Source organism: Molothrus aeneus, chromosome 11, assembly GCF_037042795.1.
Source record: "Molothrus aeneus isolate 106 chromosome 11, BPBGC_Maene_1.0, whole genome shotgun sequence".
NCBI classification, from domain to species: Eukaryota; Metazoa; Chordata; class Aves; order Passeriformes; family Icteridae; genus Molothrus; species Molothrus aeneus.
The window spans coordinates 14,874,057-14,889,295 of NC_089656.1; the positions used below are offsets into that span (position 1 = coordinate 14,874,057).

General features: G+C 48.8%; 2 protein-coding genes across 3 annotated transcripts; one reads left to right on the top strand and one right to left on the bottom strand.

Annotated features, from left to right (window-relative positions):
- Positions 1-716: 716 nt before the first annotated feature.
- CIAPIN1 (cytokine induced apoptosis inhibitor 1) lies at positions 717-7,792 on the bottom strand. The gene is made up of 9 exons (XM_066557133.1): positions 7,711-7,792; positions 5,562-5,743; positions 5,114-5,266; positions 4,182-4,258; positions 3,764-3,932; positions 3,482-3,555; positions 3,033-3,148; positions 2,432-2,501; positions 717-1,926 (listed from the first exon to the last, which is right to left on the bottom strand). Exons 2-9 carry the CDS (start codon positions 5,716-5,718, stop codon positions 1,816-1,818), a joined length of 927 nt encoding a protein of 308 aa, XP_066413230.1. The 5' UTR covers positions 5,719-5,743; positions 7,711-7,792; the 3' UTR covers positions 717-1,815.
- On the top strand, positions 7,793-15,196 carry COQ9 (coenzyme Q9). Of its 2 annotated transcripts, XM_066557130.1 has the most exons (9): positions 7,793-7,859; positions 8,549-8,717; positions 9,298-9,433; positions 9,791-9,933; positions 10,213-10,297; positions 11,539-11,643; positions 13,224-13,379; positions 13,749-13,802; positions 15,086-15,196. In XM_066557130.1, the coding sequence occupies exons 1-9, from the start codon at positions 7,799-7,801 to the stop codon at positions 15,119-15,121; spliced, it is 945 nt and encodes a 314-aa protein (XP_066413227.1). In that variant the 5' UTR covers positions 7,793-7,798; the 3' UTR covers positions 15,122-15,196. The 2 variants fall into 2 exon arrangements, with proteins under 2 accessions (XP_066413227.1, XP_066413226.1); XM_066557129.1 differs by lacking the exon at positions 15,086-15,196 and having other exon boundaries at positions 13,749-14,478.
- The last annotated feature ends 43 nt before the right edge of the window (positions 15,197-15,239 follow it).

The window sequence follows — 15,239 nt, forward strand, 5'->3', positions numbered from 1 at the left end:
TATGGAGAGGGCTCCTTGTCCCTGTGTGCACCCAAGGCAGGTGGGGGGAACATCCACAATAGGTTTTCATATCAGGAGCACAGAATGTGTCCTTGCTGGCCCCCAAGCTCTGCTGGCCATAAAAAGGAAGACTGACTCATGCAGAGAAATAAAAGTGCTGCTTCTCCCAGTTTGGGCAAGAGGAAAGTGGAGCTCAGGGTAAGGGCTGCCTTTATCAGCGACTTCATAAAGAGATCTGATCTTCTACTACCAGTGAGGCTGAAAATGGCAATATAACCCCCAAAGGCTGTAAGTGTGCAGAACTTTTACCCATTTCCTTCTAGGATAATCACTAGCTACAAGTTAGTTGGACAGGAGGTTTATCACACAAATCCTGTCTCCTTGGGAGCTGTTCTCACTGATGACAGAAGCAGGGACTGGGGAGAAGTGAAAGAGGAGTCTGGTAAAGCTGTGCTCTGGAAGGAAGGAGTTTCAATCCTACCAGTGACAGCCTGGGGCAGTGCAAGTGTGATTCCCAGAGCAGTCAGAAAGGTGTTTTCTTAAGTTTCCCTAACATCTGTGGTTCCCAGTGCACATCACATATTCAAGTCAAGTTTTCAGAGGAACAATTTATGGAGAATGCAACCTAACATTTGAACAGTTTAAGAAATCACTGAGAGGCTGAGTAGAAGGAGACACACTTAGAATACCACTAATACCAGCCTTAAAACAAAGGCTTTACTATTGGTCACTTTTATTTCAAGAACAGAACAGCCTTTCATCCCAGCCCTCTCCATGAGTTTAGTAACTCAGGTAGCACACAAGAAGAAGTCACATCCTGTAGAGCAAGAGCTCCAAAGAAAGCAGTCCCCACTGAGACACTGAATGTGGGCTTTCCTCCTCCCCCTCCCTAGGTGAAAAGCAAGCCCAGCACCAAATGTGAACAGCACCCTGATCCCACACCTGCAGGATGCTTCACTAGGAGTAACTACACAAATAAATAGTATCTCATGGAGAGGGAGCAGAGGGCCACCACAGATCATCTGGAAAATTAAGTTATTGCTATGTTCTTATGTATTTGACACTGCAGGTAACTCACTTGGGTAACCACCAAGAGAGGTGACAGTCTCAGTTTGCCCTTGTGTTATCAGATTGTGTTGGACTGAAAGCTGTGGGGAGACAAGACAGATCTTGTTTCATCACCTCCCTGCCTTAAAGGCACGAGTTCTTGGTGGGACTGAATCTTTGTCATTTTACTGAAAACAGCTGGGGGAAGGGGCTCCCAATACACCTGGAAATTCATCATGCCTGCCAGCCTTTCCCATGCACACTGCTATGAGTACACACTGCAAAGGGTACTCCCTGCTCCTGACCTGCCACAGGAGCTGCTGAACCATCTCCACACAAGAGGCTGCAGGTTGAAATTTCAAAGAGAGCAGGAGCCGATCACCCCGGGGGCTGAGCCAGAGCTGCTGATTCACCTGGGACAGTCAGGACTAATTAGAGCTGTAGGACATGGGAAATGCCACAGGCACACAAGGACACTCTGACATGTGACTGTACTTCCCTCTGCTGGTGGGACACGCTGTGACGGCCAGCATCCAGGATCAAGCCAGGTCAGCCAAAACAAGGTGTCACATGAAGTCTAATACGTGACTTGTCACCAGAGGATCAGGTAGCCCAAGGCCGATGACAAGTGGTGAGCTCACAGCAGTGTCAGTGCCCCTCCCCATATGGAGTACTGGCTGGAGAGCAAGAGTTTGAGAGGATGAGGACTGCAGGAAGAACCTCAGAGTGATGGAAAAGCAGCAGAGTCCTTGGCAGGACATGTCTTTGTTAGGCATCGTGCAGCTGGTTCTCTGGCAGGAGAATCTTCTCCCCAGGCTTGAAGGCAGGCATCCCCAGGTAAGGGCAGCTGGCACAACGGAATGCATCCCCCAGGTAGCACTGGCAAGGGAAAGAAAAGCACTGTCTGTAATCAGGTGCCACTTTCAGGTCTCTTCCCCTGTGATATGGTTTCTCCAGGTCAAGAGGTGTCATGCTCCTCAGCATCTATGAGCACAGAAACTGCTTCCCTTCTACCCCCTTCTCAACACACCTGGTTAGTGTGGATGGCAGAGCTGTGCAGGCTCACACAGAAATGAGTCTCCACCCCACTTGGTGTGCCCAGGCTGGGGCAGCCCCCTGAGCTCCCACAGGGCAACCCTCCCTGGGCAGGTCCCTGGTTAGGCCATGAGCAGAGAGGGAAAGGGTCACTGCTCACTCTGACTGCCCCAGGGAGTCAGAACAGCATGTGCTGGTACAGAGCACATGGGCACAGGGCAAAGGCTGAAGCTCTGCAGAAGCTGCACAGGCAGTGTGTGGAAGCAGTGATCCAGCTCAGGCTGCAGTGACTAGGGAACACAATTCTTACACAGAGAACCATAGTATAAAGACAAAAATTACTAATTACATTTCCACAGGCAGATTTAGGCTGGGAGCCCTTCTTCTCCTTTTCCAGTTCTTCAGCCAGGCCACATGTGCTGTAGAAAAACAAAGAAGTCACCTGCATCTTTCTGCTTAAAGGTCATGAGTCATCAACACTTGTGCCAGCCCTGCTCACATGCACCAGCCCTCACTCTGTCACACGACACAGCTGACTCTGGGACTCACACTCCTCACTTTGCTCTTCAACACCACAGTTTGTATAACAAGTGTTGAAACACTCCTCAAGTTTAAACTGAGTGGGAAATGACACTACAGCACATGCTACATGTGCTGTTTCTCCTTGCAATGTGAGAAACCAGGGTTTTAGGCAAGCTGCACAAGCTATGCAGCCACCTCCAAGATGCTGTTGATAATATACACCATTGTGATAATTTGTAGCTGTCACAGGTCAATTCTCACTGTATTTGGATTTACATTCCAGTAATTAAGATAAGAAAGGACATGAACTAAGAGAGTTAGACTTTGAAGAACAGCAAATTGCCTACAAACTTTTTAAATCCCTCCAACTCTTAAGAGTTTAATGCTGCAGTTGAAAGGTTCACTGATACATGAATTCCAGCACTGACCAGTTCTTGCAGGCTTTCTTTTTGCCCTTTTCATTGCAGGATGGAGCTCTGAGGGATGATGGATCTGGCTTTTTCAAATCCTCTGAATCCAACAGCTCGTCAGAGTCCAAAAGATCCTGAAAACACACCATGGGAGACAAAATGCAGGAAATGGACTTTTCAGTAGGGAATGACACTGGTGAGTTACATTCAAAGAAATGGTATTTTCTGTACACTGGCATTAAAGTGCTGCAGCTCTGCTCTCTTATCCCTGTCTCCTCTCTGCCCCCACCACATCACTGAGCTCTCCAGACCCCATGAAAGAGATGAGCTATTTTGCCCTAGGAAGGTTTTTCTACCTCTGAAGTTGTAAAGCTTCTTAAGAGGCATGACTGAAAGTATGTAGAATAGGAAAGAATGGAGAGAGAGAAGGAACAGCAAAGCCTCACAAAGAAAACAAAACCACTTACCATCTCTTCATCATTCATATCATTGGCAGACAGTGTCCACAGCTTGGCAGCAGCTGGGTCCACATGGAGTTTTGCTGGAACCAAAACAAAGGAAGAAATAGTAGTTATTCCAGCCTTTGCCCCATCTACTCCAAAAAATAAAGAGTTCAAGCAACTCTGGAAAGCCCCATTTCATAGCTTTTTACTGTAGCACTCCCTGCTTGGGAACTGTCTTCCTGTTGCAAGTGATGCCTGTCACTGAAAGCCAGCAAATCCAGATATTCAGCATGCACCACTCCTCACCTGAAGGACCAGGTTTCTTGGCAAAGGAAAGTTTGAGCTGACTTGAGGATCCCACTTCGAAATTGGGCTTCCTGCCTTCTATCTGAATAATGAGAAGGTCATTGCCTTGGTAACCCAGATGTTCTCCAACAGACTGGGCCTCCTCTGGGGTCAGTGCTTCCTTTTGTAGCTGCCAAGAAAGATTTTAGGTTAACCTTATGCAGAACCCTTTATTTTAACACCAAGCCCAGCACCCCAGTGAACAGATAGTCAGTATTTTCAATCCTAAAGAAAACCACTATGCTGACTATCCAAAGTTTGTGCCAGGCAGTGGCCATACACATTTACAGCAAACCAGGGTAGCTAAAACCCTCATCACCCAACAAATCCCCAGGTAACTGGCCAAGGGCATTTCTGGAAATGGTAAACACATCCCTACCTCCTTCACTTCCACCAACCCAGAGAGAGTCAGAGTTGTGAGGAGCTTGGATGCTGTCTTGATTTTGGTATTGTTTCCTGCAAGACACAAAAGCAGAGAGTAGAAGGCAAGAACAAGAATACACCTCACTGAGAAACCTGAAAGAGCAAGAACTTTAGAGGGAAGTACTCGAGCCAAACTTCTGCACCAAAATTGGGCCTTTTCTAGGCAACAGAACAAACCAGGAAAAGCAGCAGCAGCTTGTTCATTAGAATAACAGTGTGGGGTCACAAAGCCATTCTAGCTCCAAATATGTTCTATATATGCCAAAACATTTCTCAATCCAATCAATACCCATCAAAAAAGATTTTAACAAATCTCCAAACCCCAAAAAAACTCCCTCCCCAACATTTTTACCTGTTAAACTACTCATGAAGTTTTCAAAACATGGACTCCTAAATGAACACACTACATTAAGAAATCATCCTGTGTTTGCCTTCTCATGGCTCCTCCAGCTGTCCCATGACAGGTGCTCTGGCTTTTCTCCTAAAACTCAGTCCAAAGACTTTTAACCTTTCCTGGATAACTATTTCTCAATGGACTTATGAGGCAATCTCTTCAGCATCTGTCACCTGTTTTTAAAACCACTTCAGAAGCTCCTCAGAAACACAACATCTGCAACTACTTAACACTGCACCCTGAGGAGAAAATAGCGGTCACTGAAGCTTTTCAGTGTAGTTTAGGAACAAGCCCATCCTGCTTTTTTGATAGGAGACTGATTGCAAACATCTTTGATGGATACCAGCATAGGCACAGGATAAAAGCCTTGTGACTTGAGTTAGTGTGTCAGGAGAATGAAAATCTCTCCATGTTGATCAGGGTTCCTGTCCTTTCTATTTCAGCCTAATCCTCACGAGAAATGCTATGTTGCCATGGAAGCAAGATTCTCTCACCTGACTCTGTAACCACGGGTTCTTTCAGCAGGACACGGCCCCCTGGCTTAAGTATCCGAGCTACTTCTGCCAGGAGCTCCACACTGTGCTGTGCTGCACTGCCTGGTACCATGCCAGAGAGGATTACATCGAAACTGGACTTCCTGTGAGCCGCTGGGAAGAAAGAGCAAGATGGCACCATTGAACATGTACACACAGCTTAAAACACCAGTTCCACCTCCCTCATCCCTCATGCTTGAGTACAACAGCAGGAACTGATCAAAGACACCAATCTTAGAAGCACAGCCAAGGTGTATCACTTCCCCTGCTGTACTGCCCAGGTAAGAGGCAGCAGCAGGTGCTAACAATGGTCTAAGTGCTGACTCCCAAAGTAGGAAGGTTTTGGTTCACACAGCAGCAGAACCCTCTCCCTTTTAAGGAAACAGTGAAAAATTAAGCTCATTCTTACACAGAGGCAGCTGGTTAACATTTTCCACAGAGATATGATTATCAGCTCCCACCAGTGCCTGGACTTTATCCACCAAATCCTTCAGGGCTTCGACGGGCGAGGAGCTGTCCCAGATGATGGCCACGCGCTGGCCTGGAGCCAATCCATACTCGCCCATTGCAGCAGCAGCAAACCTGGCAGAGCTGGGGAGAGAGGGGAAGGGTAAGTGCCAAACACAGCACGAACCTCTGTGGACTGTGACTTAATTAGCTGAGTTGTTTTAATAAGTGGGGGTAATTTTCTGGAAATGGGCAACACAAAGTTGCCACAAACTGTGCGTTAGCAGGACATGAAGAAAGAGCTACACTTCAGGGCATAATTCAGTTTCTCTCCAGTTCATTGCTGGGAGACTGCAAGCCATGCTTTAAAGAAACCAATGAAATAACAAAAAAAACTTACCTGCTTTCCTTAAAAATCTGAGTAAGACAAACACAGGATTTGTGGATTTCCTGAGCAGTGACAGCTATTTGACATTAAACACTGCCTTGTGTCTCCTACTTCAAACAGGACCTAGCAGAGTTTACTTATGCAGTACATGAGAAGAAAAAAGTAACTTTCAGCATTCCCAGCATTCCAGATTGAGGCTCTTCCCACCGTTAGGATTGGTGGCACTGGGTGAGCAAATTAGAGGGAGGGAGGAGCAGAACAGAATGTGCAGTGACAGTTTTGAGAAAGCTGTCTCCACTGATCTTTTATGTGAGATTGTATTCCTTGTATGGCAATAGTATCCCATCATCACCTGTTCTCACAGCAGCACCAGCTACTGAACCCCGTGACCTCTCCTCTTTCCTCTATCCAACACAAACCTATTTTCTTCCTAATTTAACACAACCACAGAGAACAGAGAGCACTGCTGACCAGAACAGTTGCCAGTTTGTTTTCAATTACCTGGAAACAACACACCTATTTCTGGAGAGACAGCTGTAAGCAAGGTCTGTACCAGGAACTGCTACATCACACATCCTGGGCAATGCCTTACTGCCACCACATTGTCACTGAAGCACAACTCATGGATATGCTGTACCAAATTTAACTGCAGTGAGATGGGGAGTGGATTTTCACCCACAGTTCCTCTGGCTCTGTGTGCTGTGGACTCCCCCTCCCTCCTGGAAACTGCCAACAAGTTCAGAATGGGACAATGTGTGCCTTTTCTGACCTACTGTGGTAGGAATTCACACTAAAACAACCACAATACAAACCCAGTAGGGAATATACACCTTGGATGTATACTACAGGTTGTAACACCTCACAGCTGGTTCTGCATGTGTGACACAAGCTAAGCAGCTACAGCAGACAGTAACATTTGTAATCACACATATTAATCCCATTAAAAAGTCACCTTTCCCAAGAAGAAGGCTGAAAATCTCAAAAGACACCTAAGCTGCAAGGCTAAGGTGGGAAAGATAAACCTGAAGTCACAGCTTCCTCTCTGAACAGCAGGCGATGACCTTGCAAGATCAATCAGAGCCCAAACTGCATCAACAGCAGCACCACCTCCCTGAGATGCGGCGAGGAGGCCGCGGAGGAGGGGCCCTTATCTCCATGTCACACACATTTAACAGTCCCTGAGGAACAGGCCAAGGAAAGGGGTTAAACAATAACGCAGGTCAGAAAGATAGATCAGAAAGCTGCTGTGGTGGAATGGGATGATCCTGACAGTCCTTTCCAACCCAAACCATTCCAGAGCTGTAAACTGCAGCCTCCTGACGCAGCACAGCCAGATTCCAGCGTCCCGGGAACGCTCCGGCTGCCAGCGTGCCAGGAAGGCTCCGGCTCCCGGCGGGCCTGGAACACTCCGGCGGCCTGGAAATGCTCCGGCTCCCGGCAGGCCCGGGACGCTCCGGCGGCGCAAGGCTGCGGGCCCTACAGCGGGTGCGCATATTAAGAGCAGGGGGAACGGGCGCAATAAACCTCTCGGTCACCAAGCAGGGACGGTTCAGCGGCAGCAAGGACAGGAAACATGAGGAAATTTCGTGAAGGAATTACTTAAAGGCACACATGCACAAAGTACACCCCACCCACCCCCTCAGCGCTTCAGACAAAGTCTCAGAATCAGAAAAGATTTTTAGGGGGAAAAGGGGCAGCGCCAGCCCGGTCTCACGCCGCTCACCTCCCGTGGCCCGGCCCGCTCGGCTCGGCTCGCTCGTCCCGGGCTGACGCCGTCACTGTGACGTCATCGCGCTCTGCCCGCTTCCAAGATGGCGGCGGCGGGCGGGCTGCAGCGCGCGGGCTGGCGGCTGTGGCGGGCACGGCGCGCGGGTGAGAGGCGGGGGGGGGGGCGCGCCCGGGACGCGGGGCGGGGAGGGAAGGAAGGGGGGAGCGCGCTTCCGTGCGCGCCCCCGTGCGCGCCCCCCGGCGATCGGGGCGGGGCGGGGCGGGGCAAGGTGAGGTGAAGTGAAGGGCACGAGGGGCGTGAGGGAAGTGGGGCGGGCGCTGAGCTGGTGGGTTTGAATGAGGGGTTGGTCGGTGGTGGTTTTCGTTAGAAGCTTGGGCCGTGAAACCCAATTTATTTTTTAAAAGAAACCCAAATCTAAAAACCAGCAGCTAAATTAAAAGTTCTCCCAGAGTGTCGTTGAGTAATCACTCAGTGATTAGCGTGTGGTGTCTGTCGGGGCTCTTCAGCTACCGAGTCTTGCCTTATCTCCCCTGCTCGGAGGGCAGCACCTTAATCAGGGACCAAAATGTGGAGAGGGCATGTTTGGGTGCCTGGTTTCCAGTCCGAGATTGAGAAACAATTTGCAATACGTGCCATTTGCACTGCCCTTTCCCTCACAAAACATTTTTGCTGTATTCACATAGACATGAGCTCAGCTGAGAGTGGCACTTAACAGAAGCACGAAAAAAGACACTGTGAATTTGTGTTCTTTTCAGCTGCATTCACCACAACTCTCCCCACCTTGATTTTCCTGGTGTGGGAAGGAGATGCTGACTCTTGGTTTCCCTTGCAGTGGTCAGGTGCCAGCAGTACCCACCACTCTGTGCTCTCCAGGCCTCGGCCGCGCTGAGGGCACCCTCCGATGAGCACAAGGAGCCATGGGCATCTTCCTCCCAGCAGCACTTCGATTCACCTCCAGCTGGTCACCAGCCTGAACAGAAACCTCAGGGCCCTCACCCCAGGTAACCCACAACTCCTTCTAGCACTGTCCCACCAAGAGGGATCGGAGGGCTTTTGCTTTCCTGAACCTCACATCTGAAACTGGAAGACTGTGAGATCCAGAGTTAAGGAGTGCCAGACTGCAGCAGCTGGAGAGCTGGTTTGCTGTGACCGTGCAAATTCCACCATGGAAACAGTATGGGGCTTGCTTTCAGTAGGGAAACTCTTGTCTATAAAGCTCTAGTCTTTGCTTCTGGATTTTTGTGTGAATCTAAAAAAAACAGGGACCATATGTTGTCCATATGCCCATAGTATAAAGCCCATGTTGGAAAAGGTTATAGTTTAGTTTTCTGTAAAGGAGGGGAATGTGGGGCTGATTGGTCTCCATCTCCATTGAGCCCTCCTTTCCTTGTTTTCCTCTTCTCTCTCAGCAAAGGTTCATTAAGAATCGTTTTTCTGGAGAGGGAAGGATTTTACTGGAGGAGGCCAGATTGATACTAAGCAGGTCTCAAAATGTGCCTGGTGTCAGCGAGTGAGTGGCAGAGCCCAGGGCTCTGTGTTTGGTGGTGACACTCCCCTCACTGTAACAATACCTTCTCATAGTTACACTGGCCAGGGCGGCCAGGAGTCTGAGGACTATGAGAGCGAGGAGCAGCTGCAGCATCGAATCCTCACAGCGGCGCTGGAGTTTGTGCCTGAGCATGGCTGGACTGCAGAGGCCATTGCAGAGGGAGCCAAGGTATGTGGGGAGAGAAGCAACAAACCAGTTGAAAACTGGATGGAGCTGAAGTGCAGAGACAGCCAGGCCTGCATGCTTCCCCCACATACTCTTGGGCGATGCACCCTAGTCAGCAAACGCTACTGGGCAGGAATGAAACCCAGCTGCTACAGGATAACCCCTTCAGAGTTAGACTGAGGCACTGTGTAGAGTAGTGAATCCTAAAGAGAGAATGTGACTAGGAAATATTTTTTAAAGCAGTGTTGCTTTGTTTAAACTCATATAATGTCTTTCACAAAATAAATACAACTTTTTTTCTAGGTGGATTCTGCTTAGCTGTGTCTGACCTGGTCTGTGCTTATCTCTTCTTCCCTCCAGACCCTGGGCCTCTCTGTTGCTGCAGCAGGGCTGTTTCACAGTGATGGAAGTGAACTGATCCTGCACTTTGTGTCTGAGTGCAATACCAAATTGTCTGAGCTGCTGAAGAATGAGCAGAAGCTAGTGCAGCTGGGTCAAGCAGAGTGAGTACTGGGTGTGAACAAATGTCTTCCTTTGCAGATTTTGGGAGCTGGGTAGACAGAGAGGCCACCTGGAACACAGATGCTTTAAATTAAAAGTATAATTTACCCAAATAAAACCATCTTCCCAGATCCCAGATACTTTGGTCTTCCCTAGGACCAAAGGCATGAAAGATATATAATACTTTCCTTATCTATTGCTCAGCCAGGTGGAGATTGATCTTTCAAGATCAGAATTGAGTTTAACTTGGATATTTTTCCTAATTTTTATTCCTTACTCAGGAAGAAGCCTATAGATGAATTCCTGAGAGATGCTGTGGAAGCCAGACTGAGGATGCTGATTCCATATATTGAGAAATGGCCCCAGGTATAAAAGTAATATCAGCATTGTCTCTTTTGTGTTTGTGTACTTTAAACACCTTGTGACTTTCAACACAGTCTCTCCACCAGATTAGTTCAAGGTAGTAAATGAAGCCCTGGCTGCTTTCAGATGATTAGTAGCCTTCAGGAGGAGAGCAGCCTTGGAAGGAGGCAGTTAAAGGTGACCTTAGAGCAACTGTTTCTCGAAGTTCTGGAAAGGCAGAGCTCTCTGTTGTTCCCTCCACCCATCTGGCATCCCCAAGGAATTGGTTACTGTGTCTCTGCTCAGTCCTGTTTGCAGGGTCACTGCGAGTCAGGCTCTGTGCAGCGTTGTTGTGGCTGCACCGGGATCACCTCACACCTGGAAATGCAGAACTGCTTTGCTGCAGGGAACTGTCCTTCCAGTGTGTGACTGACAGACCCCTGGCAGCCTGAGGGTAGAGCTGAACTGGGAGGGCTCCATGCTTCTAAATTCAGATTTAACTCTCAAGCCATTCTTCCCACAGTGGGAAGGGAGTTGAATTGTGGCTACAGTGACCAGCAGAGAGTTCCTAATCTTGGGCTGCAAAGATTGCTGCGAGGTCAGCCTCTGTCCAGAGCCACTGCTGGCCTCTGGGCAGCTGAATCCTGCACCTCATGCACAGAGACAGAATACAGGCTTCACGTTCTTCTTTCAGATTAGCATAATTTGCCCTGTGAAGGATGTGGGTGGTTTGTGTCTCTCCTGGCACTGTGTGATTACGTTCAAAGGCTGCAGGATCCCAGCAGGGCCATTATGGCTGGCGCTGTTCTGCCCTTGGTTGCAGCTCTGAGTTCAAAGTCAAATTCAGAGAAATGAGAGATGTGACTCCCTGCCCACAGGGGCACAGCACAGTGTGAGTCAGCTCAGGCTCTGATGTTTCCATGCTGGAGAGGCAGCTCAGGAGGGACAGCACAGGGATGTTTGAACTGAGCAGGGATCTTTCAGGCCTGTACAGGCTGAGGCCTGAACTTAGTGTGCCACTTACTGAGCCACGCTGTGTGCTCCCTGCACATCCTGCTGAGCCACACTGTGTGCTCCCTGTACATCCTGCTGCTTGGAAAGACTGCAGAGAGCTGGGAGGACTTGTCACTGGGAGCTGGAGTGACAAGTGACAGGCTCAGTCAGCAGCAACAGGGAAAAGATAACAGGGCAGAGCGCTGTTGGTCTCCTTTGGTGTTAGATCCTTCTCTCTTTGGCTCCCCTTTCTGTGTGTGTTTCCTTTGCAGGCCCTGAGTGTCCTGCTGCTCCCACGTAACATCCCTTCCAGCCTCACCCTCCTCACCAGCATGATTGATGATATCTGGCACTATGCTGGGGACCAGTCCACAGATGTGAGTCCTTGTGCTGTGGGGACAAGGTGCTCCTACCCCTCAGCACTTTGGCAAAATCACGGGTTCAGACAGGAGCGGGGCTGAGTCCCTCTGCACATGGCCCATTTGTTGAGTGAAGAAGGTATTTCAGAGGCACCCAAGGGTCCTTGTAAACAACAGTCTAATTTCTAAAGAGACTTAAGAGCCACTGAGGCTGAATGCAAATTATTGCCAATGGGATTAGTGCAAATTAAAGGGAGCTACTTTCCTAGGCTCTTAAGTGCTCTTCTTTTTTCTTTTTTGAAGACACAGACAAAGTTGTTGAGATTTTGAGATTGAGAAGTTGATCCAGTTTTCAGTGAGTGAGCAGTGGGTCTGTCAAACAGCTCTCTTCTACCAGCAATAGCATTTACAGACTTGACTTGAATACCTTTAAAGAACCTACCTAAAAATACCAGTAGCTTATTAAAGCTTTCATCTTTCTGGCAGGAAATAAAAGAAAATTATAACCTTAATTATAGCAATTAATAAATTACTTTAATTCTTATAGATGTAGGGTGAGATGGAAAAAGCTAAATGAACCATTTTAACAAACTACTTTAATAACCTTCTTTTATCTGTGTATAAAAGAGAAGCTACTGAAGTGAAAAATAAATAAGGCAGCAGAAAAATTAAAGGAATAAACCAGAAGACAACTGAAGTAACACAATTGCTTCAGGAACTGAAAGTCCCTTACGTGTTATGCAAGTCAAATCAACGTGTTGGAGCCAGTGTCTGCACTGAGCTGTTCCTAAAGTCTCACTGATGCAGGGATTAGGAGAGGTTCTAAAGTTGTGTTTTGTTTGCATCTCCTGACTGCTTGCATGAGTTTTCCAGGAAAGCTGTGATGCTGAGCCTGCTCCCTCTTTCCCACTAATTGGGTCTAAAGTCACTCACAGCAGATCCCTCTTTCCAACACCAGGAGCCAGGCAGTGAATTCTCATGCCTCAGAGACCCCTTCAGGTGGGATTTTAGGAACAGGAAGAGACCAGAAAGAGTTTTGTCTGAGGCCCTGAGAGATCCAGTTGCAAATGGCAAATTCCTCTATATGGGGAGGTGTCACTGTCATATTTTCTGGAAAAATCCCCTTGCCCAGAATTTCTCTCCTGGGAAGCTGAGAAGCCTCAGAGAAAAATGAAAACAATAATATCACCTGTGTTTTGCTGCTTTGGAATGTGGTTGGAGATTGTTTATCCAACAGGTAGTGGTCTCATTGGTTTAATGTGAATTGTTTTTACTTAATGACCAATCAGTGCCAAGCTGTGTCAGACTCTGAAGAGAGTCATGAGTTTTCATTAGTATCTTTTAGCCTTCTGTCTGTATCCTTTCTCTGTTCTTTAGCATAATTTAGTATAGTATTCTTTAATATAATATAGATCATAAAAAAATAAATTAGCCTTCTAAGAACATGGAGTCAGATTCATCATTCCTCCCAGCGACAGGGGACTCAGAAAATCCCACAGGGAGGAACGTGCTGTGGGTGTGGGGTTTCCCTGGCAGTTGTCTGCACCCTGGATGTGCACTCAGGTCACAGCTCTCTCTCTGTCCCCTGTGCCCTGCAGTTTAACTGGTACACTCGGCGGGCAGTGCTCACTGCCATCTACAACACCACGGAGCTGGTCATGATGCAGGACTCGTCCCCTGGCTTCGAGGACACCTGGCGCTTCCTGGAGAACAGAGTGGCTGATGCCATGACCATGAGCAATACAGCCACTCAGGTAAGCCTGGGGACAGGTGTGCATGCAGCATATCCCTTCTCCACAAGGATATGTGCAGGCACAGCTGGCTTTTCCATCGTGCACATCTGCTGAGAGACCCCCTTGTTGCTGTCAGCTCAAAATCAATAAATGGTTATGTGGTTTTTAGTAAACTGACATGTAGGTGCCCTCTTTGTCAGATTGTCCCAGTGGTTAGGAGACATCCCAGGAAACCCCTTCCATGTGCCCTGTCTGTGGCTGCCACTTGTCTGCAGTGCTGTCAGCACCTTTCTGTGGCAGATACATGTTTGTTGTGCATTCCCTCTGGGTTTGGGGGCCTCAGGTGCAACTGCAGGAAGCAAAATGTGGTGTTCTCCCTGTGTCTCCCAGGTACAATCCACTGGAGAAGCTGTTGTCCAAGGCCTGATGGGAGCTGCAGTTACTGTAAGTAATGCTGGAACCAGCAGGGCTGTGAGAGCAGAATTGCTCCTGAATGTCAGCAGGTGTTTTCCTCCCCAGTCTAGAGAACAACATGGAAAAACTGTCATCTTTCATAACTGAGATTTATTTAAGGGTGATTTCCTTGGTAGTTTGAGGTTAGTTCACTGTTTTGTGGTGGAAGAACTTGAATAGAGCATAATGAAATTAAGTCTGAAGCTGCAGGGTGAACTTTAGGGATGAGAGACAGGTGATCAGAATAAATACAACTGTTCTCCATTGCTTGTCACAAGATCTCTCCCTGTGCTGGAAATCTTGACAGAGGGTCAGTGGCCCCATGGAGATGGCACCAGGCCCTGAGCCACAGCAGGATGACTTCCTCAAGCTGTTTCATTCGACTTCAGCGTTCTTCCAAGAATTCCTCCACTTCTTGGTAGTGTCCTGGACTGCTTTCTGTCAGGGAACTGCACTTCCTTTGGGATACAAAATAACCCTTTGTGTACCCAGGAGTGACTTTTGAAGGGCTTCAGGGCCTCGCTGTGATTCTATTTTTGGACAACTCCCATTTTATTTAGTAACAAAGTGATTTTCTTGTTATGGGACAAGTAGGCTGGAACATAAATTAGACATTGTAACTGCTGAAGCACTTGTCAAGAATTTCTCCCACCTCCTTCCCCCTGCAGTTGTGTGTGTGTGGAATTTGGTGTCTCTCAGGCTCTCTCCTCTCTCACACCTGCATGTGCCAAAAGGATCCTCCCCTAGAGAAGCCCCGGGCTCTGTTTTACATCCACACAATGCCCTCGGGTCCGGGATATCTCCCAGTGCCGATGTTGGTCTGTCCCTGCAGCAGATCCACTGCCCAGATAAACCTGGGTGCATTCTGAGGGGGGGTGGGCTGTGGTCAGATGCCTTTAGGGCAGAATCATCCCAGTACATACCCGACAGGGGAGCACATTCCGCACCTCCCACAGGTGCAGGGTGTCCCGAGGTGCATTCCTGTTCAGGAGTGCTGAGCCCTGCAGGTCTCTGCAAAATGGATGAGCCAAATAATGCCCCAAAAGCACAAATTCACTGCCGAGTTCTGTGTGGCCGCAGAAATAAACCCAAACCTGCTGACCGGGAGGGCAGGCTCCGGTCCGAGGGGTGGCCAAAGGTGGCTCCGGTTCGGTTCTTGCCCAGACCACAGAGATGCCTCTCGGCCCCGCATCCCTGCTCGTAGCACACCGGCCTCCCCTCGGACCGGCCGCCCGGGAGAGGAGCACTAAACCCCGTTCTCCCTGTGCCCACAGATCAAGAACCTGGCGGGGCTGAACCAGCGCCGGTGAGGCAGCGGCGGCGGCGAGCACCGGAGCGGCCGCGCCCGGTCCTTCCCCGGCACCAATAAAGTCGTACTCAGCCTGGCACGGACTCTTATTGCGGGCGCACCGGGGCCGGGGGAGCGGG